This window comes from Gymnodraco acuticeps, unplaced genomic scaffold, assembly GCF_902827175.1.
Source record: "Gymnodraco acuticeps unplaced genomic scaffold, fGymAcu1.1, whole genome shotgun sequence".
NCBI lineage: Eukaryota > Metazoa > Chordata > Actinopteri > Perciformes > Bathydraconidae > Gymnodraco > Gymnodraco acuticeps.
In genome coordinates, this window is record NW_022991125.1 from 311738 (window position 1) to 339651 (window position 27914).

Genomic DNA, 27914 nt, shown 5'->3' on the forward strand with positions numbered 1-27914 from the left:
TAAAAACAGTACCTTTCTTTAATTCAGTACAAAAGGTGCCACACAGGCTTCAAAGACACAAGTGAGACTATTTACACAGGAACAAACAAATATATTTTCACCACTTTTATAGCATAGATGGATATACAGATGAACACATGTAACCCTTTATTACAGGTCAGTCAGTGGATTCCAATCTCTTCTTTGTTCCTGTGTAAAACCAACCAAAAAGCCAACGTCACTTCTACTCTCAGGGGAAAAGAGAACATAATTTGAATGACAGATTTACATAGTGATAACTCTAATTTAAATGAAATATCCAAGACGATTTTAATGCTATGCAATTAATAACAATAGGAAAAAGAAGAAGACTGTAATACGTGACTTGTAATTTCTCCTGTTTTCAGGGAAACAGTACATTGTTTCATTCCACTTCGTCTGCTACAAGATGCAAAAAAAGAAAAGAAAACCTTGATCACCCACTACATGACATGTGTCAGAATGTTGGGCTCACATATTTGGCATTCACCCATCCACATTTCCATGGTTGGGGGTGTCCTGCAGCTGATGTTGCAGCAGGGACTGAACGTGGGCTATTCCTCTCCAGGAGCAGCTAGCATGTATGCTGCTCAATCACTCAGCTCCTCTGGGAAAAAGGCTTCTCGCTGAATGGCATATATTGGCATTTAAAATCCTACAATCTACTAGTCTTACTTCAAAAATGAAGAATGCAATTTGTAATAACCTTGAATTATAAATAAAAATTCCTTGATGCAAGAACAACATGCCAAACTTCTTGGAAACATCATCGTCCATATAGCGACCGCAGGGAATCATTCTCTTCTGCTTCCTTTCAAAAACAATCAATGTACATGTCATGGATTAATGATATTGTTAATGACAGTTCAGTTTGATGGAAGTTACCTGGATTACTTAATGATTCCATATTATAATGTACAGTGTGTTGTGACTTTAAAAAAAAGGAAGGAAAAAGGAAAATTCTGAGCATGTTTTCTTCTCTTTTTTTTACATGGCGTACTTTTGGGTCCAATCTTTTGCTAGTTTGTTGTATCTGAGGAGAGAAAAGACCAGAGTGGATGATTGGACAACAGGTCAACACATGTCACATGATGTAGATTGATATCAGTGGACGTCTCGTTTACACTCACTTGTCTTTGTCGTTCTTGTACATGTGTGCTATGTCTGGAACTAAGGGGTCATCTGGGTTCGGATCACACAGCAATGAACATATGGACAATAAAACTGCAATGAAAAGGAATACAAATTAACTTTAAGGGGTTAAAAACTGTGATTATTCAAGTTAAAATAAAGTTCATTGTTTATCTTGTAAACACCTTCATTTAGATTTAGAACATACCGTAAATACATATTGCAGCATACTACCTCACAGGATTAATGATGTCAAAATTATCGCGTTAACGGCGGTAATTAATTTTTTGAATTAATTGCGTTAAAATATTTAACGCATTTAACGCATGTGCAGAATGGCCCGCCCCATACATCCCACCAGTGGCAGCGCCAGGGTATGTGTAGGAGCCATGATCGATATTGATTGGTTGGCTTGGGTCACATGGGTGTGGGTGGCACTCATTATAATCCTGTTCACCTGTGTGAGGTGTGAGCGTGTGGAAGAGAGGGTGACACGGGGCCGTTGTACTTTTTTGTTGACCGCAAGACTACAATTGCTTGGATTATAACAATGTATGTGTCTGATCACCGAGTTGTTTAATTAAACTACCATACTACGAAACAGATTCTCAGATCTCAGCGAGTACTTTTTTTAGCGTGTCATACAGGGCCGGACTGGGACAATAAGTCAGGCCGGGAATTATAGACCCAGCCAGGCCACTACCAGTTTTCTTTTGTGCCATTTTCCTGGATTTATTTGTCAATATTTACAGCGTTGCTGCCCGTAGTGATAGCACTAAACTTTAAATCTACTACCCCAGAATAAGCATATGGACATAGGTTACTATTTAAAAATTTTTTAGGAACCTATCCATGTGAACATATTTTAAGTGGAGGTGGACCTCAAATCCTCTCTAAAACCCCCCCCTCCCCCCCCCGGTAAGATTTTTTTTTTAAATGTTGGACTTAAATGCATCAATCTGGTGCACTTTGAGGGGGAAATAAAGAGACTACACCCATATGAAACAGAACTGTATACATTTAAATAATCATAAAATCATAAGAACATGGCCATAACCAATAACATACCATATCCAATATGAAAAAACATTGAAACTTGTTTATTTATTTGTTTTTGGTTCATGTATAGTTGTGAGTGTGTCTGTGCTCCTGAACCAGCCTCACCCGTCTCCCCCCTGCTCCTCTTTGAGGCAGCAGCAAAGACTAGTTTTAGCTCTCAACAAGTTTTAAAGTTTATCTTACCTTTTTTCACCTAGTTAAATTGTTGTTATTATTATTCATGCATATTTTACTAATCACTCCCCCTTCAAATGGAAATATGTGTTTACATAAATGGTGACCAAACCGTTTGAGACCCACTGAGATAACTCAGACTAAGTTAACTATCTAAACACTCAGAGAGTCCTTTACCTCACCTGAGCTGTAGTTATCAGTCTCTCAGTCTGACAGCAGAGGACTCTCCTCCACCTTGTTGCCAGCTCATTATATCCGTTAGCGCAGCTAGCTAGCACCAGATGCTAACAACAACAATACACGTAACCGCGCTTTCTCTCTCTCTCGCTCGCTCGCGCCCGCCACAAATACACACACCCTCCCGAGCTTGAATGAGAGACCAATCGAGGGGTTTGGTGTATGATCTGTATGAAAGTGGCCATGTCGGCAGGCCACATCATGTAGACAGTCAGTCACCCTCTGTGAGGCAGAGTCAGACCCACATTTGCGCAGCGTTGCGTTCACAATACATACATACAAAAAAAAAATCCTCAGGCCACTTAACAGGCCAGGCCATCGGGAAACCTCCCGGTCCTCCCGATGGCCAGTCCGGGCCTGGTGTCATACAACAGCAAACAGGCCCGGCCTCAGCCTCTCAGCGACTTATTTGTTTCCTGCTGTCGCTACATTTTGTCAACAAAAAAAACAACAAGCACAAAAAGCGTAAGGCGATCATCATCAAACAGCGCATGGATTAAGGATCTACTGGATGAGAATGGAGATATGGAAATAATTCACTGAGGTAAGCACTGGCTGTTAATAGAGACTGCAGTTTGGAAGCCGCATTCAACGCGGATCACAGCCAGGTAAGCCTTACCGCTGCATGTGCACATATTCACCGCTGTGTATCTCCATATAACTCCGCTCTGTCGCATGGCCGTCAATGGACAATCGCGCTGCTCTGTTGATGTGGCCATATGGAAATGTGATGCTTTGAAGGAATTGTCTTCCGATCTTTGAGTGTGTTGCAATAAAACGAATGCACTGAGGAAGCTTGAATAATCTAACGGAGAAAATGAGTCCAATAAATGTTGACGTTGAAGGTGTTGAAATGGACTATGGGAAAAGAGAACGCACACTCACTGCGAAGGCATTGGTAAATAACGGGAACGTAAAACCAGTGTGAACAAAATAAAAGCACTCATACCAGAAATAAAAGGACACGAGAGAAAGGGGAAAGGCCTCACGTGTGCAAACTCATTTAGAGAAATTAATTCAACTGGGTGAAAAAGCCATTATTTCACATGAAATGTTGATTCCTTTACTCCCAGAGGATGAACTGAAGAAACAAGAAGAATGGTTTGCCAGTATCTTGGAATACAGTGAAAGCTTTCAGAGGGACATTAAACAGTGGTTAAATGAGCCACAAGAGGATTTTACCACAATAACTGCTGCTGTGCCGGATACTCCAACTACAGATGACATGCAAGAGGATGTACAACCAAGTGACAGTGTGTCAAACATGGAAATCGGAAGAAGAGCAACCCGATCACAAAATTCTGCTTTGGGGAAAAAGTCTGCAAATTCTACTGCTTCGTCTGCATGCCGTAAAACAGAGGCTGACTTGGCAGCTTTAATGGCAAGAAATAAACTATTAAAGGACAAACATGAACTGGAGGAAGAGGAGGAGCAAATTAGGAGCAAACTTCAGATGGAGGAGGAACGAATTAGGAGGAGAAAGGAGCAACTTCAGATGGAGGAGGATATTGCAGCACATGTGGCTAAATTAGATGTGTTGCAAACAGGGAGCATCCTAAGTGGGAAAAGTTCAAAGACACGGCATTCGGATGGAATGAACTCTTACATCGAACAAAGAAACATTAAACCACAAGTCCTCTACACTGCTAAGGACAATATAAATACTCCACAAATGTTGCTAAACCAAAGGGAGGCTAGCATTGACTTATTCGATCCAACAACACGGCCTAATAAGAACATTTCACCTTGGTTCCTTTCCTCAGAGCCAGTATCCCAGAAAAAATCCACTTTGAAAACACAAATGAATTATGGAGATAGCTTGAACGCAAGTGAAGATCAAAACAACATACTGGGCATTATGAGAAAACTAAATGAAATAACCCCCCTGTTAATACAACAGCAATGCCTTTCATCCTTGCCAAAGAGAGAGATTCCAGTTTTTGATGGCGACCCGTTAAAATATCACACATTTATGAAGGCTTTTGAGAATGGTGTTGAGAAAAACACAAACAGCTCCAGTGACCGACTCTACTTTCTGGAGCAGTACACTCAGGGTCATCCCAGAGGACTGGTTGGAAGTTGCCAGCACATGGATCCAGAGAGGGGATACATCAAGGCTAAAGCTCTAATCCAGGAGCAGTTTGGAAATGAGCAGAAAGTGGCATCTGCTTATTTGCAAAAGGCTCTTTCATGGCCTCCTATAAGAACAGACGATGTTAAGGCTCTGCAAGACTACAGCTTCTTCCTTCGAGCGTGTGCAAACGCAATGGAGGAGGTTCAGTATTTGCATGAGCTTGACATGGCTGCGAATATGATGATCATAATAAGAAAGTTACCTTACCATTTCAGAGACAAGTGGAGAACTTTAGCCTGTGAGCTGCAGGAGAGGAACAGCCGCAGAGCAACATTCTTTGACATCACACACTTCATTGAGAGACAAGTTAAAATCTTAACCGACCCAGTATTTGGAAACATTCAAGATGCTCCCTTCATAACAACAAATACTGCTTTAAACAGATCTCAGCCTCGCTCACATTTCGTAGGAACTAGCTTTGCCACCACTGTAGCTCTTGTAGAAAAAGAAACTCAGACAGATACTGAAGGGAAGGAACACATTCTGACAAGATGGAGGACATGTCTGTGCTGCGGAGGAGGTCACACCTTGGACTCGTGCCATCAGCTTGAAAAAGGAACACACAAAGAGAAGATAGGCTTCTTGATGGAAAAAGGTGTCTGTTTCGGCTGTTTGTGCGTGGGGCACATTAGCAGAAATTGCAATAAGCGAATTTCCTGTTCAAAATGTGGCTTCAAACATCCAACCATACTTCACATCCCTTCCAATGAAGCTAGACACAATCCTGCTCAAGCCAAGAATACATCAGAGCTATCAGTGGACAGCACACTGGTTTCAAGTGGCCTTACAGGGGCTGGTGATGACAACTGTAAACTTCCCATTGTTCCAGTGCAAGTCAAGTCAACGAAGGGCAGCAAGATCGTCACCACCTATGCTTTCTTGGACCCAGGAAGTACAGCAGTGTTTTGTACAGAGGATCTGATGCACGAGCTCGGCCTAACTGGAAAGAAGGCGCAGATTAGTTTACGAACCATGGGCCAAGAAAGGGTCGTAAATAGCCATATTGTGTTCGGACTAGAAGTGGCTGGCTTAAAAAAAATTACAATTTCTTTGAACTGCCACAAAGCTACACCCAAGAGTGCATGCCTGCCAGCAGTGGGAACATTCCTAGACAAGCGGACCTACAGAGATGGCCTCATCTGAAAAATGTTAATTTGCCTGAAATAAATGCAGGGATTGGACTGTTGATAGGAACCAATGTTGCTAAGGCCTTGGAACCATTGGAAGTCATACGCAGTGTGGTTGACGGACCCTATGCAAGCAGGACAATCCTAGGCTGGACAGTGAATGGACCACTAGAAGGAGTGAGTGGGAATGCAATGGACTTTGACAAACCAGAAGTATCTGTGAACAGAATCTTAGTTGTGAATTTGGATGGACCTTGGCAACAGCAGTTCAGCGCAGACTTCCCTGAATGCAGATTGGAGGAACAAGCTGGAATGCCAAGAGAGGATCTCAAGTTTAAGAAGTTTGCGAAGCGAGTGTTTTTTCAGCAAGAGCAAGAGTCGAAGAAGAAGTGTAAAAAGAAAAGTTTTAAAGATGAGAAGAAGCCTCATCTCAAATCCCAACAAAAGCCCTCTCCTTCAACGGCTGCTCAGAAAGCCCCCGCTGCAAACAAAGAAATGGAAAACAGGATGAAGTGGACCAACGTGCTCTACAAGGCCGAAGGACTCAAAATCAAAGACAACGATAAAGTCTGCCAACTCACGAAGTAAATTGCACAGACGTAAGTAAGATTGATTTCAGTAGCCACTTGTCTGGAAATACGGAAGACCAGAAACGGTTTTGAAAACTTTTGTCACGTAGTGATCGTCTTCTCAATAGAACATCTTTGATAATGTCTTCTGGCCAATCAGAATCAAGATAACAGCGTGGTGTTGTTGCAGGAAGTCCCGACGGAGAATACTTTTGCTGTAGTACAGGTAACACATAACTGGTACGCAGGTTATGTGCGTAATCTGAAATGCGTACCGTCACTTGTGTCACAAAGCGCATTTGCGTACCGACGTACTTGTGAAGCTTTTCCAGAAGGCGGTTAGATCACCGGACGACAGAGTCGGTCTCCGTGTGCACAGACAGGGCTGCTGTTAACGTCGGTCTGTTAAACGGCATTGTGCCAAAACTACGCCAACCGGCTGCGGAGGGAGACTCCCCCCCTTCACTGGAGAACTGCGCTAAAACAGCTGATCACAACGTTCACACTCTGTGGTCACGAAGTACTCCACTAGCCCCCCCCCCCTGTCAACTTTCCTGAAGTACTCCCCCGTTGATAGAAATCAACACATAATTAATTAAGACCCCACGGTTTGATGATTGATAGGTGTGTGGGCTGTCTTTCATTTTGACACGCAGAAATATTTTTATAATAAACATAGATACTGTATGTTAAATGGATATATCCGCCTTCTTTCATTTATCTTTCCATTCCCACAACAATATACATAAATAAATGGCATATTTTGGACATAGTTCGAATTGTGATTAATCATGATTAATTAATTTTTAAGCTGTGATTAAATCTGATTAAAAATGTTAATCGTTTGACAGCCCTACACAGGATATATTTTTACTTTAATTTCAAGGCAGTGGCGAGCCGTCAGGGCCCTCTAGGCCCTCTGTGAGGGCCTAAGATATTCTAAAAAATAATATTTGAAAACATTAAAAAAAAAACATTTAAAAAAAATAATATTTTTTTTAATTTTCATTAGTTTTACCAAAATAACTTGATTTAAAATAACATTTCCAAATAAATAAATCCTTCGAATCTGCCTGTTCAATTTCTGTTGGAATGTGAAGGGTTAAATGCCGTCTCTGCGAGTTATGTGAAGACGGGAGAGCTTGTTGGTCCCTCTCTACATTCACAGAGGGCCCGCTTTAGTAACTCAACGAGAGTAATGTCAAATGACAGTACAATTGACCAATCATATCTTCCCTCTAAATGGGCGGGCTTTATTTTCGCGGACTTTATGACAAGTTCCGCCCGCTGTGAAGTCTATAGAGGCTTCTTAATTCTTAAATTTCCCCTCCTCGACTCCCCTCCTCGAGACTTAGTCCCGCCCACAGGAGATGCGAGCGGAGGACCGAGGAGGGGAACCGAGGAGAGAGGAGGGGAAGCAGCAGACGTTTAAAGAAATGAGAACTCCTCTCCTCTGAGCGGTCATATTAAAGCGACGTCCATTCATTATTACGTGGCAACAGCTGCATCAGCTGTCGAGTGTTTTGTCATAGTGCTGTATTTTATAATCTCTGTTAGATCAGCTGAACATTGTTCCCCCACATATTTACTTTGAATTCATTGAGAGTGCGGTATAATGAGACAACAGGCTACAGATGCGGACACACACACACACATAAATATAAATATATACAATTTAAAGTATGAGAGCACTCTCATAATAACGTAACACAATCAGAGACTGGATATATCTCCCCCCCCGATATTTTGCCGACTAGTGAGATACATGTGCCTGTCGGGGCGCGCAGAATTTTTTAATCCTTGGTGGCACTGAGGAGAGGGCCACTCGCAAGTCCTGTTCAACAGAGAGCCGTGACCTCCGGTTGTTCTTCATGTAAATCAGAGTAGAGAACGCCAACTCCAGAGATGGGGTCGTTACTAAACAAATGTAATATATTACATATTACTTTTAAAAAAAAAGAAGTAATATATTACACTACTTCGTCACTATCTACATAAAGTAACTCGTTACTTTACTCGCCGAGCACGAGCATGCGTGAGTGGCAATAACTTTCCTTACCAGCAGGCGGCGGTAGTGTGTATTTGTCATTCAAAACAGGCAACAACCGGAAGACAGAGAAGAAGAACAGACTGCGTGATATAAACAAACAACAAATAGCGTGTGCGGTACAAGCATGGATGTATAATAAGAACTGGATACAGCGTGGGAGGCGGGGCCTCATTCATTCCTATGAGAGTTGCTCATTAGCGCATGATGATAAAATGGCCCAACTTTTGAGAGAGTGAAACGTCACAGATTACCCAGCATGCCTGAGAAGTACCCGTATGTGCGCTCATAGCGCATGCGCAACTTTAACCAAAATGCTCGTTCACATCAAGCACGTCAATTTGCCAGCATGACAGCATGGTAATGATTTGTTATTATGATGGATTTGATATTAACGAGGCGGCAGTTAGCAGCTAGCGGCTAGCTAGTAGTTATGCTAATGTACACATCAATCGTTACAGAGTGGCCTTTTATTGTGGCCAGCCTAAGGCACACCTGTGCAATAATCATGCTGTCTAATCAGCATCTTGATATGCCACACCTGTGAGGTGGGATGGATTATCTCGGCAAAGGAGAAGTGCTCACTATCACAGATTTTTTCAGATTTGTGAACAATATTTGAGAGAAATGGTTATTTTGTGTATATAGAAAATGTTTTAGATCTTTGAGTTCATCTCATGAAAAATGGGAGCAAAAAAGTGTTGCATTTATATTTTTGTTCAGTGTAATAATAAAAACCCTTGATTTGTAACTTAACATCTCTGTCTCCTATTGATCAGAGTATATTATAAAGAATAGCCAGTTAATTTAAGCATTATAGCACAGGCCTTTGTCAGATGGAATATTACGCTGTTTTTTTCTGCTTCGAATAGTTCTCTCTTTTTTCACCATACCTGTGTTTGCATCACTGTAACCAATGAGCACCTGCATGTGTATGAGAATGGCCCTGACACCATTTCAGCCCAGATTTACAAGCTCCTGGCAGGACAAGCTCAATTCTCGCACTGAATTTTAAAAAAGTGAGTGAGGGACTGCAATATAAGAGGGAAAGAAAGAGAAACTTTAAAACTGTTCAATTGTTATGATGTGTAAAGACTGATATTGTTCTATAATCGACTGAAACAGTTAAGTCATGATGTGAAACGGTTAACAAAGAAAAAAGGAAACTCAAGCTGCTGCTACACTTTATTTTATTTATCTAAAATTAAGCACTTTTAAGATGCACATATTTTCAAAAGCTATTTTATTTATCTTCTCTATTTTATTTTGAAATGCAGCCCGAGAGGAACATTACACATAGCCACAGTATTTACTGTATATCTGTAGTTCAATGTTAATTGACAATACATAGTTGTTTTTGAATTGTACTTTCTTTATTTGATTGTCAGTTGTTGATTACATGCAGACGTTGATGAAGCTACATCTACTTCAATATATATATATCACACTAATGCATAAAGCAACTTAGACATTTGGATGTTCCGGACCTTTGCATGGGGACATTTTCTCGTTGAATTTTTGTTGAATACCCCTGTACTAGAGGAACATTTTGAATGCAGGACTTTTACTGTGACAGAGTATTCCTACACTCTGGTACTTCTACTTTTACTAAGTACAAGATCTGAGTACTTATAATTTCACTACAAGATCTGAGTACTTGTACTTTTACTCAAGTACTTATACTTTTACTCAAGTACAAGATCTGAGTACTTGTACTTTTACTCAAGTACTTGTACTTTTACTCAAGTACAAGATCTGAGTACTTGTACTTTTACTCAAGTACAATACCTGAGTACTTATTCCACCTCTGGTAGTGTATTAGTCTGAATTGTAGCCACAAAATCACGCAGAGCTGCATAAAAATAGACTCACAATGGTAACAAGTGGAAAATAATATTTACAAATGTGTAAAATGATTTGTAGGTAATGCTGACTACTCAAGACACCTGACTTATACAAAGGAAGACTGTGTTCATTCTACAATTACATGGGATTAAAGCAACATGTAGTTTTACTTGTATAATACTTCAATTTTATATAAAAGACAGTTTGTTTTCATCTGTTTTCAAATAAACAAAGTATTGGCTTTCAGAATATTAAACTTGTTTCGGCAAATTCAGATGATAAATACAACTTTGAAGCTTGTAACGGCATAATTACAAGCAGAGAACGGACTAATGTAACATCACAGCAAGCATAACAACAGCCGGTGTTTCTTGTGAGTGTTTCCCCGGTACACAAACGCAAAAACACACTCGCGAGCTTCCCCCAGACCAGTAATACAAACGAAAATGTGTCTTCGGGTCAATGTGACTGATTTCGATAGAGCAAGTCACATTTGGTTTAGGCACGAAACATACTACCAGTAGAAATACATTGCTTTCAAAATCGCTCTGTGTCGAATCAATAGATTATATTTCGTGACTATAACACGAAATGCATTGAGTGCTTCATCCTCTGAAGACCACAGGATGGCGACTGTAACGCACATAACATAGGTACGCTCCTCTGAAATGATTGTCCCCTGCAATTATTATTATTATCCCTCAATCGAGTTCGCTATTCAGCTTGCTAACGTTAGCTTAAACAAACGTAACATGCAACGTTAGCCTAATCTAAAATGCTCTACTACGGCGTACCTTTCATGTGGCTCGTCAGCGCAGACTCTCGCATCATTATTTTTGCAAACTTTGCAGGAGGCTACTCGTGGGCTTGACCCTCGTCTTAGCTAGGGCTGTAGCGATACACTAATCTCACGATACGATACACGATATTCAGCTCACAATACGATATATATCACGATATTCAGCCAACGATATGATTCGATACGATTCGATACACTTATATCATTTCTGAAAGATTTTAAAGGGACAGTGTGATTTTGGTGACATCTTGTGAGTGTTCCATTGACTTGGATTGAATTAATTCAACTGAAAACTGAAAGCATCAATTATACAATATATGGCTCTGACAGAGAGTCTACAGCTTGCAAATGCTGGACAAAATGAATCAAAAGATGTGGTGAGAAAATTAGTTTCATTTATTGAAACAGTGCAAACTGTAGCTTACAAGCCTTTGAAACGTAAGTACATAAAGTGCAGTATCACAATGGAGAATTAAAAGGTGCAGCAGGTGGCGGAACACGGGGGATTTGAATGGGACTTGTTAAAAATTAAAATCAATGTTTTGATGGCATAAAGTACCTTAAACATACCGTCAGTTTAAATGCTGTTTTATACTGAAAAACCAGAAGTTCTTGTGCACAACCAGTTGTTAAGCTTTTATTCTGAAAATCCTTCATCTCCGGTTAGCATTTAGCATGTGGCTAATATACCATTTACTATAGAGGTGAATTTAGTAGCGATATGACACGGAGTGTTGCACACCGAAACCTACTGATTTCAACACTACAACTATAGACGAGATATTATTATTGCTGAATATTAAATGAAGGTACAGTTTATTTGAATACGTTTGTTTACAGACGTGGGTAGCATGAGACAACATCCGGAAATGATACCAGCCGTGAGGTATTTTTGGAGTATTGATTACAGCGTTTAAAATGTATTAAATGAAAAGTCATGAAAGAGATAAGGAGGAGAAAAGGCGTGTTTAGTTATATATTTATAACTTGTACGATGTGAGGGTCTAAGGACAGAGGGTGTCGTATTGTCATACTGATATTCTGTACACACTGTGAAGTCCACTGAGACAAATGTAACATTTGTGATATTGGGCTATATAAATAAACATTGATTGATTGATTGATTGATTTAATGTACAATGTCTGAATCCTCTGTAATGCGCAACAACGAACATTGGAGACGTGGAGGGCCGGCCCCCAGCAGAGGATATTTAACAGCTGGAAAGGTGGAGCTCGCTCTCTTCCCTTCGCTCACGAGAGCCAGAACACAGCTGTTTTTCTGACTGAACCATCTTCTGCTTGTAACATTACCGCGCTTTTTATTAATTAAAGTATACATTTGAACCTTCTCAGAGACTCAATTAGTCTCCTTTTTAAAGCTTCTCTCCTGGACGCGAGAATAACGAACACAGTTATCAGACTTAATGTAAAACCCGCGGCTGAAATATCGATACTTTCTCGGAAAACTAAATATCGATATATATATCGCAGGATCGATTAAATTGCACAGCCCTAGTCTAAGCCATGGCTTGTATTTGTCTTCTGCTAGCCAACGCTCGTTGAAACTGCAACCTCCTGGCACACAGTCATCTATCACTCTCATCAGAATGCCCAGGTCACACGTAACACAAACACTTGCCGGTCGCGCGCATAGTGCGGGAAGCCGCAGCGGAGCTGTTTTATGTAGAAGCGAAGCAATTCTTTTCTTTTAATCTAAAAAGCGAACTATTCAGTCAGACAGCAATTTATTGTAAAAGTAAAGCATTTACATTTTCAAGCACTTTATCTCAATTTCAAGCACCATTCCCAAAATTCAAGCACTTTCCCCACCTTGAAAACACCACGTCAAATTTCAAGCATTTTCAAGGATTTCAAGCACCCGTACGAACCCTGAATATTGTATGTCATTTTAGTCTTGCCAATAAAGCTTTTTGAAATTTGGATTACAGGATATTATTACATTCATTTAGTAATATAGATAGGACCTGCTGGAAAGCACCACCACTGCTTTTTAAAAAATTGTTTTAAATAAAGTACAATTGAATAGGTTCATTCTATTTCATTTTACAGACAAAAATAAAATAAAACACTGATAACATAAAAAACACAAGACATTAGATAAAGTGGATAGCACAGTGAAGTTGGAGTCGTAGTTACCTTTAGACACTGTAAGTGCTGGAGACCACTGGGACCGTAGAATGTCCAAACAGATACTCCCGTTGCTGTTTATATTTGGGTGATAAATCTTTGTTGTAAATGCTACCTGTAAAAAGATAAGAGATATACATTATAAATCCTATAATGTACAACTTATCAGGTATTATGGTTTACATCATTTAGGTGATAAGAGAGAGTCTAGGACCAGAGGACTTCCTGACAGTAAGGTCCACAGTAGGACTCTCTCTTAGGTGATAAGGGAGAGTCTAGGACCAGAGGACTTCCTGACAGTAAGGTCCACAGTAGGACTCTCTCTTAGGTGATAAGGGAGAGTCTAGGACCAGAGGACTTCCTGACAGTAAGGTCCACAGTAGGACTCTCTCTTAGGTGATAAGGGAGAGTCTAGGACCAGAGGACTTCCTGACAGTAAGGTCCACAGTAGGACTCTCTCTTAGGTGATAAGGGAGAGTCTAGGACCAGAGGACTTCCTGACAGTAAGGTCCACAGTAGGACTCTCTCTTAGGTGATAAGGGAGAGTCTAGGACCAGAGGACTTCCTGACAGTAAGGTCCACAGTAGGACTCTCTCTTAGGTGATAAGAGAGAGTCTAGGACCAGAGGACTTCCTGACAGTAAGGTCCACAGTAGGACTCTCTCTTAGGTGATAAGAGAGAGTCTAGGACCAGAGGACTTCCTGACAGTAAGGTCCACAGTAGGACTCTCTCTTAGGTGATAAGGGAGAGTCTAGGACCAGAGGACTTCCTGACAGTAAGGTCCACAGTAGGACTCTCTCTTAGGTGATAAGGGAGAGTCTAGGACCAGAGGACTTCCTGACAGTAAGGTCCAGAGTAGGACTCTCTCTTAGGTGATAAGGGAGAGTCTAGGACCAGAGGACTTCCTGACAGTAAGGTCCACAGTAGGACTCTCTCTTAGGTGATAAGGGAGAGTCTAGGACCAGAGGACTACCTGACAGTAAGGTCCACAGCGGAGTCCTGCATCGGGTCGGGTACCCGACGGGTGACCCGCAAAAAAAGTGATTCGCGGGTGGTATTTTTTCAAACCCTTTTTTCCGGGTTCGGTTCTGGGTAAAACAAAGATGATGCGGGTCGGGTCGCGGGTGTTGCATAATAAATATATTAAAATAATAATAATTTAGTTTAATGTTTAAATCTTCAGACCTCTCCCCCGCGGGACCGCGCATAATCATAACCTCTGCAGCGCATCAATCTGCTGCTGAGCGCGCCACATTCGAAATGGCTGAGGTGAAGCTCTCTAGCGGAGAATACAGCATTTTCAATAACACTTCCTCAAGAGCGAAATCCAACGTCTGGGAGGCTTTTGGTGTCATCCTAGATGGAGGAAATAACCAACATCCCACGCTTTTTGAGACAAATATGCAACTGCGTGTGTTAATAATTGCACGTTTTCACTGCTCATATATATATATATATATATATATATATGCGGGTTCGGATCTTGTGCCGACGGGTCGGGTCGGGTTGGGGATCTTGTGCCGACGGGTCGAGTCGGGTTGCGGAACTAATTGGCAATATGTGCGGGTAGCGGGGCGGGTTCGGTATTGCACGTCGCAGGTGCGGGGCGGGTCTTGAAAATCAGACCCTTGCAGGATTCTGGTCCACAGTAGGACTCTCCCTTAGGTGATAAGAGAGAGTCTAGGACCAGAGGACTTCCTGACAGTAAGGTCCACAGTAGGACTCTCTCTTACCCCTAGTTTCCACCGGGTCCGTCTGCGGCGCGTTACGGCTGCGCCGCGGTTTTGGTCCGGCCTCCTCCGGCGTCATACCCTACCGGGCGCGTTTCACGAGCATTTCAGAAGCATTACGGAAGCGGAGCGTCGTGCATGCCGGCTCGCAGTTCTTGTTGATTTGGGCATATTTCCTGGACATTTGTACTTCTACAAGAAAGTAAGTAGGCTACGTAGTTAAATGGTTTATTTTTGTGTCTGTTTAAATCGTGTTTATTGTTGTTATTTCCTATTTTGTTGTGTTGTAGACTACAGACATAATTAATAATAATTGTAATAGTCCAGTTAAAAACAACATGAATCAAAGATGGGTTGCTGTATTTTAGTGGTAAAAAAAATGCATTCATCATCATAATTATTCTATATAATTTACACACAGTGCCTGTAAACCGAAGGAGAACACTGGTGTTGTCCTTGTAAAAAAGATGTGTTGTGTCATATAAAATCAAGTGTTCTTCCACTTCCAATATAAAAACTTCGTCGTCCATTGTGCGTGTCGTTGTGGAGACGATGTAGTGATGTGAAGGGGGGTCTGCAAATTAGTTTATTTGGGGGATGGGCCGGATGCTGTCACTGTTCCACTTCCTGCCCGACATTACCTTACGGCTGCGTCGCGTCGAAAAATAGACTTCAATCCTATTTCGAGCGGAGCCCAGCGGCGAGACGCTTCTGGGACGCTTCTGAGCCGTAACGCGGCGCGTCTGGTGGAATAGCACCCATTGACTAGAGTGGCCGCGATCCTTGCGGACGCCGCGGCGCAGCCGCAACGCGCCCGTAACACGCTGCAGACGGACCCGGTGGAAACTAGGGGTTAGGTGATAAGAGAGAGTCTAGGACCAGAGGACTTCCTGACAGTGAGGTCCACAGTAGGACAGAAATGTGAGCAGCTCTTACCTTTGGAGGCTTGAACGGGTAGTCGGTGGGGAAGTGGATTGTGAGGAAGAACACTCCTCCTTGGTAAGGACTGTCACCCTGACATGAACACATGGGAGACATAGCTGTCAGTCAAACATGGAAACAGCTGCTAACCAACTTGAATGTGTCCACATTGAAAAAGTAACATTCGTTATTACAAGCACATAACAAACAACGCTGACAAATCCAGAGCAGTAATCTGATTTATCATTTCATGAAAACTACTTCAGCAGTGTAAAATATTTAGAATTGAAAACACACAACTAGAATAGAATAACATGCAACAAATACCAAACATGACCTATTTGCCAAGCTTAAAGAGGGTCTGTCAGTGTCATGACTAATAAGCACTTCATAGGTTGCCATGGTAAAGGTAAGCCAGCTGTGAAATAATGATTGTAGTAAATTGCCACATTTCTACTTCTTATGTATATATTAAAGGTGGGGTAGGTAAGTTTGAGAAACCGGCTCGAGATACACTTTTTGTTATATTCCATGGAATGCTCTTAACATCCGATAGCAATGAATATCTTAAGTGCTTTGACAAAAAATCCATTAAAAAATGTCATCTGTGGAAGACGTAATACTGTAAAAAGTACAACCAATCCGTTTAGCCGGGATTGCCGCCTTGTCTGTCAGCCTTCCATCTCGTGCACGCACAAATGTATCTCGTGCCCTCATTGGGCGTGCATTGCAGCAGTACTTCGATGACTCGCCAGCAACAGGCGGCCACTTTCACCAGTCTGCTGACGTCATGTTCATGTGTGTTGGAGGAGGTGCTCTGTAAGGAAGTCTGAAGGAAGGAGCGGATTCTTTTCGGCTGTGTACATTCAAATTTTAGTGCACTCGAGCCGGTTTCTGAAACTTACCTACCCCACCTTTAAATGTTTTATTCTATTTGATCTTTTACTGGATATTTCATTTCAATGTCTTGTGTTTATTAAATATGTTTATTTAATGTTGTTATTGTTAATTCTTACTTTAACTTTGTATGTCTTTAGAAATATATATATTTTTGAATAATTAGTATTATTTTCATTCTTAAATGAAGCGTATGTCTAGAAATCCAATTTCCCCAGGTCAATTTTATTTGCTCATTTCACTTTGGTAAATGTGTTCAACCTGTTCAAACACACAGTCGGGCTGTGCAATTCATCCTATTTTAATGGCAATTACGATTTTGGCCTGCCACAATTACGAAAACAACATAATCGAAAAACGATTATTTTGCTTTGCAACATATTTGATCTCATTTATTTTAGTCTAATTTATTTTTATTTATCATATTTGTATATGTTTAGTAGCTTGTTGAAGTGCGCTCCAAAATATTTGTTGATCTTGTTTATCGGTATTTATTATTTTGATATTATTTATTAAAATTTGAATATAAATGTATCATTTATTTTTGTATTGGTTTTTCAGTTGAATTATGCGTTCAGGGTAATCAACAGTTAAAAAGTACTGTTCAAATTATTATTTGTATTTGTTTTAAAGTTCAATAAATGGATGTTTTCAAAGTCAATGAATAATCGTATTTAATAATCATGATATCAATTATTGACCAAAATAATCGTGATTAGGATTGTTGCCATAATCGAGCAGCCCTAACACACAGGCTTATATTTCAACATTACATTCATGTGAACCTGGTATTGAATCTGTTTTTCATAGTTCAGTTTTTATACGAGTATCTGTTTTTATTCACTATTGGAAGAAAATATGCTTCTCAGTTCAACGTTAATACAATTAACGTAACCGCAATGAGCCAAGTAATATGAGGAGAAGCAAAACTATTAAAAGGAAATGCAAAAGTGTTCCAAACAAATCCCTAGAGTGGTTTTAAAGGCCTACGTCAAGCAATGGTAATCATTTCCAATAGCAGCAATTAAGAGACTATTTCCAGTGTAGCAGAAGTGTGTATGAGAGGACTGATGCTGTGATACTCACCGGACCCATTATGGTCGCCTGCCAGTGAAACACTAAAAGCATTTCAGGGAGAAAGACAGACAGAGGAGAATGTAAGACGCAATGTTCATCATCCATCATCCATCAGTTACACGCACTGTGTCTAAAGAAGCTCATCCCTCCCCACAACTATCATTTCTGTTTCAAACTTTCAGGTGAAGCTAACCTTATAATGTACCTCTAAGAGAAAGTCACATGCTGCAAATCACAGCTGAGCTAACATCCTCACAGCTCTAAGCTCAGTTAGTCAGTTCCAATGGTGATTCAGTATAGAGTCGTGCAGTGATGACGTATTTGTGTAGGCCATCAGGGAAGTTAGCGTTGCATCGTCAAAAAGCAATGGGATTTTTTTTGTGGAATTCAGAAAATAAAATCTGCGGTAAACATGAATTTCTGATACACTTACACATTTTGTTAGCAGGATAAAATGGAAAAATGGGAATGTGTACTATACTCAAAATAGTTTACAACACTTGGTGCTGTCTCAGATAGCATTATCTGCACAACAGATATGTTGGATTGAAATATTCATCCCCACTTTCTCCATTGACTATGCCTGTACACCATTTAAAACAATAAAATGACAAAATAATCATTTGAAAAAACACATGAAATGCATGTGTACTCACAGTCTTCCCCCACTGGTCCAGCAGAGCACTGAGCTGGAGGGTCTCTCTGCAGGTCATGCAGCTCCTGCTCAATGCAACAGAAACACAACTCTTAGTTATTCAGCTTAATCATATCTAATACTTAGTCTTTAAATTTCAATAATAAGTTGAGATCACATTTTCAAATGTAAAATTGTGCAGGCACTCAAGGTCAACTCAATGTGACTTTTGCTCTCCAGTTCATCTCATGGTATTCCTCAAGTGAAAGAGAAAGTAGACACTTGAATCCAAGTTCAAACCCCAGTTTTCACACACGCCAACTGTTATTACTTACAAGGACATTTCACAGCATGTATATGTTGCCCCTTAGGAACAAAAAGTTTGTAAAACAACTGATCCAGCAGAGAAAAAAGTATGAACAAAGGTTATTTATGTAATGTGTCTACTAATTCACAAACACTAGCAGAATCAGCTGGACTAAGCATTAGCTACTGGTTATTGGCGGGTATCAGTTTTTAAAGTGCCACTTCACCGAATAGCAGACATTGCTTCTTGATGATTCAATGGCAAATAACTTGTCTCAAGAGGCCTCAGATTACTTCCTGGTTAGAACGGAGCAGCATGAAGGAGCAGCTATACCTATTAAACCTATATATTCAAGCTTATATTTAAAGGTCATGGCCATTTCTACTGATCATAATTCCATTGTTGAGGTCTACTAAAATAGATTTATATTGTTCAATGTTCCAAACTCACATTCGTTTCTCATACAGCATCTCTGTATAGTATGTGTATTCACTCTGTCCTAAACGGCTAGTTGGAGCTCCTGCCCCCCCCTCCCTGTGAGCCCTTGGCCGTCTGCGAGACAGCGAGACACAGCGAAACCCAGCCCGAACACACACACACACCTGCAGCCTGGCTGGAAGTTTGTGTGTGTGCTCACACACCGACTCACAGCCTCGCCGCGTCCCGCCGTCTCAGGGAGGAGAAATCGGCGGAGCTGCAGCTGAGAAAAGATTGAGTGTGTGTGTGTGAGGAAGTCCGCGGATTGGTCCATTTGGACCAATCCAAGGACTTAACGTAACGGCTCCGTGGACGTAACATGATTGGTCCATTTTAGGGATGCACGATATTGGTTTTTTGAAACCGATACCGATACCGATAACTTCCTGCTTCTCAAGACCGATACCGATAACCGATAATAATATAATATATATATATATATATTAAATGTACCTGTAGTTTTTACACACCTGGTGGTAAAAAAAAAGACTAGTAGTGAGCAAATGACATGAGCATTACTACTATGAACAAAACAAAGCCAAGAACAGTTTTGACTCTCGTCAAGCGCCATCATTTCTATGATGAAGTTAGAGATCGTTTTAGCCCTGGGGTCGCAAACTTCTTGCCTTTTTTAAAAGCCTCGTCGATAGTTAAAAGCCCCGGTGCCTTTGCAGCTCGCTTTGGATTCGCCGCTAGTTTAGCAGCGCAGGCGTCTTCGTACGCTTTTAACATACCATCGTAGCGATGGCGATGTTTCAGGTGACAAATCAGGTTGGAAGTATTATAGCTCGTTGCCTTTTTCCCTCCTCGTGGAACTTCTGCATTGCATTTGTTAATACAAATAGCAAGCGAACTATCTAACTCTGAAACTTTGAAATAGTCCCATACTACCGGCGACATGTTTGTTTACTGTCCTGGTTTCACGGCCGCACACCATTTACGTCACAGCCAGGCATGAGTTAGGGAGCTCTGGATTTGTGAAAAACTCCCCTCTTCCTAAACCATTAATACCACAGTACTGGCAAAACGGGAGGAGCCGAGTGAAAAACAAGCGCCCCTCATCCCAATCCACCCACACCGCAGTATTTTTTTCTTTTTTTTTCAATTCGGACCGATAATTATCGTGCACCACTAGTCCATTTGGTTATATCTCTCACAGGCTCCGCCCTCTACTGGACTCTATGGGTACTACCTTACCCTGCGAGCATTCTCCCACTGAGACTTCTATAGACGTAGCCGGCCTTGGGCGGGCCTACCTGAATGCGCGCGCATCACACCGTATAAAAGGAGGCCTCGCCTCCTGACTATCATCCTTTTCTCTTCAGCAGCGGAAGTGATTCCACGAAGGACTGAGAGACGTTTGAAAGAAGAAGAAAGAGTTATCATACCTCCAGGGAGACGCCACTGCTAGAGACCCGGGCCTGTCCTTCGTGCCCTGGCTGAAATAGCGGGCGCCGATCCCCACCACCTTTGCTTCGAATGTTTGGGGGACCAGGATATGGCCGAGGCGGTGCCATTCACGTTCGCCATTCCTTCCGGGTCTGGCGTCCATGGAAGTCCACCGCCCAGGGCTGTACTCTCCCTGGATGATGATCATGGTGGCAGGTGTGTGGGCTACTCACTCATTGCTAGAGATGCCCCCGCCTCACCAGGTCAGAGCGATTATTGGGCCGCAAGGCCGAATAAGTAGCTTGGTCCACGGGCCTTGCCCCAGGCCCGGTTCCCCCGGGGACCGGTGCTCGGTGGCTTCACATGATATAGGGTCGACCCTACTTCATCACAGGCCACCGCCGCTGCCCGCCGTGTGATGTCCCTGGGATATCACGCCGCGTGGCACTTCCCAAAGAGGATCGTGTTGACCTCCTGGGAGCCCCCGTGTTTACGGAAGGGCTCTTTGGATCGATCTCCTTGCTCACGAGATGAGGAGTAGTCGCAGCGTGGCTGCTTCTTGCCCATTCCCAGAGGAAGAAACACTGTCCTACACTCCCCGCTCCTGCTGTAAACCCCAGTATAGGGAGCCAGCAGGTGGGCGTGTGCACGTGAGTGGAATAAACCGAGTGCTGTCAAAGCACTGTGCGGGTTCAAGAGACGCTATTGCCGGTGTGCTGTTGTCAGAAAACACACCTTGCCTGGTATAATAGCTCCGATTAATGCATTTCACCGTTGCAATGGGAAATACAGCGTTAATACGTGGGCGCGCGGCCCTCGTGAGAGTGGCCGCGGTGCGTTCAGGGACCCCCGCAGGAGAACGGTGGTTTACGTTTGTAAACTCTAGATCTGGAGTGAGGTGTGTGGGAAAAATGCATTCAGTAAAGACTATTGCATTTATCCCAGAGTAAGAGTAATTTCTCTCCACAATTCCACTTTTCCCCATAATGTCCGTTTCAAAGAGCCGGCATTGTGACGGCGCGCGCGCGCGGCCCCCCCCTCCCCCGAGGGCGGGCCACGGTGCGTTCAAAGACCTCAGTAGAGAGGTGAGACGAAGGGAGAGAGGTGCCGGCGGAGATCCCGTGCCCGCGGCGCCCTCCACCTCTTCGGCCCACCCCGTGGAACTGGCGTGCCGGCACTCACGGGGACGGGCTTTCCGTCTTTACGGATCTGGCTGGCGGGGGGAGAAAATCTCTCTGCCCGGGACGAGGGGGCGAATCCCGCCTCCTCTCTGTATAATGCACAGATCACTACGTTTTCTAATAAGAATGAGGTTGATCTGTATCCAAATCTAAGTGTCTTTTGTTTCCACAAAGGCTACACTTACACACAATGTTAACCGTACAAATTCCCCATTCGCTGCCCCAGCTGTAGCTCCTGTAAAGGAGGTGGCTAGTGGGCATGCGCAGATGAGAGGGATGAACCGCAGGGAGTGCTATCTAAAGGAGAGCACTATGCTATTACTGTCAGGGAACACACTACGCCTAGAGCAAAGACTCCAATGCAGTTTACCGTAGTGGTAAAGGCAGCATTATGGCGGAGCCCGCACTCACACAAGAGCGCGGGGCGGTGCATTCAGGGACCTTAGTAAAACACACTACGCCTATAAAGACTCCGATTAATGCTGTTTACCGTAGTGGTGAGAACAGCATTAGGGTGGAGCGCGCGCTCACACAAGAGCGTGCGGCGGTGCGTTCAGGGTCCTCAGTAAATAATCGGCCTTTTCTGTGTCAACCCTCCATGGGCAAATCTTCCCTTCGCGGGGAGTTTTGCGGCGGAACGGGTCACCAGAGAGTATCACAGCTTCATAGCTGCGGCCCCACAGCTGAGGACTTATCCATTAACACAATGTTCTGGGGAATGAAAACTCATCTGTGTGCTAACAAGGTGGAGGGACAGGACGCTGAAACGGGGCCATTCACTCCAGTTTTGCAGCATCCCACTGTACCACATGTCTATACACTGTACCACTGTATCACATGGACCACTGTCTTGTGGGTGTCCCACACCCACCTCTTTTATGGGCATGCAAGAGGTAAATCTGTCCTCCCAGGAGATGTGTTTCCTCTCAGCAGAGATTCAGGCTCTGGTGCAGAAACAGGCTGTGTCTGTTGTGCACCCTCAGCATAGAGAAAATGATCTTTATTCCATGTACTTCCTGGTTCTCAGGAAGACAGGGGAATTTAGACCTATTCTAGATCTCAGCGGCCTGAATCGCCACATTTCCTGCAGGAAATTCTGCATGTTAACTATGAAACAGTTACTGGGGCTTGTGCAGCCAGGCGATTGGTTCACCACCATCGACCTGAAAGACGCGTACTTTCATGTAGAAATTGCTCCAGAGCACAGAAAGTGTCTGCATTTTGCCTTCCAGGGGATAGCCTACGAGTACAACAGACTACCGTTGGGCTATTCTCTATCCCCACGCACGTTCAGTAAATGTGTGGCCACAGCGCTTCAACCGCTGTGCGCCCACAGCATGAGTTTCCTTTTACTAGACGACCTCATAGTCATGGCTGGGTCCCGGGAACAGGCAATGTTTAGCACAGCACAATTGATCACACACCTAACCAAATTAGGCTTTGCGATCAATTGAAAAAAGAGTACCCCCATACCTCACCAACAGGCGATGCAGGCATGCTACGCGCCACCCTGTCAGAGAGCAGAAGTGCATCCCTTCTCCGGGCGGTTCACAGGCTGCGACAGGGGGCGACAGTGACAGCTTTAACTGTCATGCAGACTCTGGGTCTCATGGCGGCTGCTCACATTGTGGTCCCGCTGGGGTTACTGCATATGCGCCGCCTGCAGAGGTGGTTCTCCAGCCTGCGTTTGAATCCCAAGAGGCACAAACGGCGGCTGGTGACCATCCCCCCCTCAGTGGAGGGCAACCTCCGGTTTTGGGGGTCCCCGGATCACCTCCGGAGGGGGTCTCCACTGGGACGGATGACCTCCTACATCACAGTGTTCACGGACGCATCCAGAACAGGATGGGGAGGGACCTGCCTGAAGAAGGCTATAGGTGGGCGCTGGGCTCTAACAGAGTTTCGACACAGCAACCTCCTAGAGCTACGGGCGGTAGTGTTAGTCCTCCAGCACTTCATGCCCCTAATTCAAGGGAGACATGTAATGGTCAGGAGCAACAACAGCACCACAGTGGCTTATATCAACAGGCAGGGCGGAGTCCGCTCCGCCGCCTTGTTGACCACAGCGGAGAGGCTGTGGTTATGGGCTTCAGAGGTGGTGTTAGCCCTGAGAGCACTCCATATTCCGGGACTGGAGAACGTGAGGTCGGCCCCCTGCCAGGCGAAAGGACGCTTCACCCGGAGGTGGTGAAGCAGATCTGGGCCCAGTTCGGGAGAGCGGAAGTGGATCTGTTCGCCAGCCAGCGCAACAACCACTGTGCCCTGTGGTTCTCCATGGCCCTGGGCGACGACCCGCCCTTGGGGGTGGACGCGTTTGCACACGTGCCATGGCCAAGGAAGCTGCTATACGCCTTTCCACCGCTGCGTCTCATTCTCCCTCTCCTGGGGAGAGTGAGGCGAGAACGTCTGTCAGTCATCCTAGTGGCTCCGGACCGCGTCGGGGCGCCGTAGTACTCAGAGATGACAGAGATGAAGGTGGGCCAGCCCTGGGCGGTTCCCCAGTTCTGGGGGGCGATGTCTCAAGAGGCAGGTGCAATCGGGGTGTTACCCACTCTCGGCCAACCTCCCCAGGCTTGGCTCCTGAGAGGGACAGGCTGAGACAGGGTGGATTAACTGACAGCGTTATTCAGTCTATCCAAGCAGCTAGAGCTGGATCCACCACAGCCTGTTACAGGCCAAGGTGGCTAGGATTCCAGCGATGGTGTAAGGAGCGGAGAATAGAGCCCCTATCTTGTGAGTTAGGCTCTATTTTTTCCTTCTTACAGTTACTGGTGGACAGAGGGCTTGCGCATTCAACAGTGAAGGTGTATGCAGCAGCCATCTCGTCCTGCCATGAGGGATTTGGCGGCATGCCAGCCTTTAGTCAACCACTGATGTTGCGGTTTTTACAGGGGGTCAGGTGGCTGCGCCCAGTAGTGCACGCCTCCACCCCGCAGTGGGACCTGCCCCTAGTGCTCGGAGCTCTGGTCTTAGAACCATTTGAGCCTCTGGAGCTCTCCTCCCTAAAAGCACTGTTGGGGAACACAGCTTTGCTTCTTGCCTTAACGTCAGCCAAAAGAGTGTCCGAGTAACCGCTCTGTCGGTGCACCCGAGCTGTTTACTGATTCGGGGTGACCGGAGCGGCGCGACACTCAGACCGAACCCCTCCTTTGTGCCCAAGAGCCTAAGGAGTGCGTTCAGGTCGAGGGCTATTCAGTTAGGGGGTTTTAGTCTTCCCCCCCATGGTGGGGACAGGGAAGCTAAACTGCACCTCCGCTGTCCGGTGCGTGTGCTAGCTTGTTATGTGGAGCGCACAGCTGCCCTTAGAAGCACCGAACAGCTGTTCGTGTGCTTCGGGGGTGGGGTGATCGGGAAAGCTCTGTCCAAGAAACGCCTGGCAGGCTGGCTCTGCGAGTGCATTGCACATGCCTACAGACAGGCAGGGAGAGCCTGCCCCACGGGGGCTCGTGCGCACTCCACACGGGCTGTAGCCGTGTCAACAGCCTTATTCAACAGTGTGAGTGTGGAGGATATATGCACAGCGGCGTCTTGGTCGACGCCAGGCCCCTTCATAAGATTTTATCTCTTGGACATGTCAGGCTCTTTCTCCTCGTCTGTGCTTGCGGGGGCAACACAGGACTGGTAGGGTGGGGGGGGTTGTGGGTCAGTTGGCATCTGACCCCCTCCCCGGACGTAATGCGCCTTCGCTGTTCTCGGGCCCTCTGAGGGTCCCGGGATGGGCGAGGGGCGCGCTGGGCCCTTACAGGGAGGGGGGTAGCCCTACACACTTTAGTCCACACACTCTGCACGGGGTTAGTGTTTGAGTGTGGGGCATGGGCTCTGGCGCTCTCCCTGTTATCCTTAGGGATTCAGGGAGGCAGGCGTGTAGTAAGCCCATTCGGGGCTATCCGTCTATGGGCGGGGGGGGGGGGGGTCCCCCGGCACTGTTTTTTGAGCACACTTTCTGCGAGGTAAGCGCAGCAGGGTGTGCTCTGCTGCTCAGCCACAGCCCAGATTTATCCTCGGTTACAACCGGGTTAAAGGAGAATGTGGGACAGCAGCTGCTGACCAGAAAAGCCGGTCAGGGGCAGTAGGGTGGAATGTTGTTGGACGACAGTGCGCGTATACATCGGGGCTCCACCCACTGTACCCATAGAGTCCAGTAGAGGGCGGAGCCTGTGAGAGATATAACGTTGGGTTACGTATTGTAACCCTTGTTATATTAGCACAGGCGGAGACCTCTACTCAGGGCACTGTCTGTCCTATTCCGCTCGCTGAAGAATGGTGTAGGATGATAGTCAGGAGGCCAGGCCTCCTTTTATACGGTGTGATGCGCGCGCATTCAGGTAGGCCCGCCCAAGGCCGGCTACGTCTATAGAAGTCTCAGTGGGAGAATGCTCCTAGGGTAAGGTAGTACCCATAGAATCCAGTAGAGGGCTCCGTCTGTGCTAATATAACAAGGGTTACAATACGTAACCCAACGGTATGGGTACGTCACTGTACCCAGGAAGAAAAAGAGAAATCTCCATCGAGGCGTTCATAGACATGTCTTTTCTTTGTTAGAGTTTTACTCGCTACAGGGTGTACTTTGAGGGTTTGTGACTTTGCAGACTGTTTACATGCAGGAAAAGCTACATAACACACAAGGGGGCGGGTAATAACCGGAAAAGCATGACATGGGACCTTTAAAGGATAGCCATAAGTGTATACACTCACGCTGATGCACTTGCATTTTTAATCATATCATAATACAATTATGGATTTTGTAAGGACTCGTGGTTGTTAAGAGATACATCACGTTCCCCTGGTGTCTATCCATGTTATACTAAGGCAGTAGCCCATGACCTCACTAACTAAATGGCAGAGTTATAAACAGTGGTGTAACGTAGTGAAGGACATTTACTTAAGTATTGTACTAAAGTACGATTTTGGGCTTCTTATACTTTACTTAAGTATTTTTATACTTCTACTTCACTACAATTTGGAAACCAATATTGTACTTTTGACTCCACTACATTAACTTGACAAACTGATTTACTAGTTACTTTACAGATTCAGATTATTAGCAAATGCACAATATAGATAAACAAAGAAATAAACTATGCTATATCGTTATAGGTACAATATTCAGCAGCAGTATATAAAGTGATTACAAGTTGCTCCACTTTTACCAGCTGTGAAGAACACGCTATTGCTAAAACAATTCAAATTCAGTTATTTAGTACACATATTTTTTTATGAAATGGGACAGAATAAGTACTTTTACTTTTGGAACGTTAAGTATTTTTCTGAGGCCAATACTTTTGTTCTTTTACTTAAGTAAGATTATGAATGCAGGACTTTTACTTGTCACAGAGTATTTTTACAATTTAGTTTTTCTACTTTTATCTAATCAAAATATCTGAATACTTCTTCCACCACTATAAACAACCAAATGGAGGACAGTGAGGCTTTCATCTTAATGCAGTATTTGTTTACCACACAAAGAGGAAAAGTACAAATTGACTGTTGTCCTGTTACTTTAAAGAACACACAGTGACAGATTGTCAGGGAGTAGTTACTGAGCTAGCTAAACTGTTAGCAGGCTAGCCCGAAACTTTGAAGTTGACACCGGCTGCTAGCTGTTCTAGGCGGTGTCAACAGACAAGTTCTTTGCAAAAAGCTAAAAAGTTAGATATCAAAATGCTTCAATGCGAGGGTAGCGTTGAAAATGTTGTTAATACGCCGTTTTGTGGAAATTAACTCTTTACAATAGCCTCTGCTGTTAGCTAGTTAGCTGGCAACCGTAGCTAGCCAGTCACATTACCTTCTGTATTCTTTTCAGTGCCATGATGCCCGGTGCCGTTTTCTCCTCCACACAGGTCGACTGGCTCTTTATCTGGTTTTAATATTATTGCTGGCGATGTCAATGGCTGTAGTTTATTCCCTGAGTGCTTCGAGAGACGGAGATGTGTTTGTGTTTTCAGAAAACCTCTTTTGTTTCCGCTTTCTCCTTGTTCTTCTCGTTATTCTTCTTCGTCTCCTCTGGTTTATT

At 44.0% G+C, this 27914-nt stretch overlaps 1 protein-coding gene across 1 annotated transcript; it reads right to left on the reverse strand.

Moving 5' to 3' along the window:
- ube2d1b (ubiquitin-conjugating enzyme E2D 1b) lies at window positions 1-27914 on the reverse strand. The gene is made up of 7 exons (XM_034237166.1): window positions 27687-27914; window positions 18570-18633; window positions 17923-17954; window positions 15955-16032; window positions 13298-13403; window positions 1149-1242; window positions 1-1051 (listed from the first exon to the last, which is right to left on the reverse strand). Exons 1-7 carry the CDS (start codon window positions 27708-27710, stop codon window positions 1006-1008), a joined length of 444 nt encoding a protein of 147 aa, XP_034093057.1. The 5' UTR covers window positions 27711-27914; the 3' UTR covers window positions 1-1005.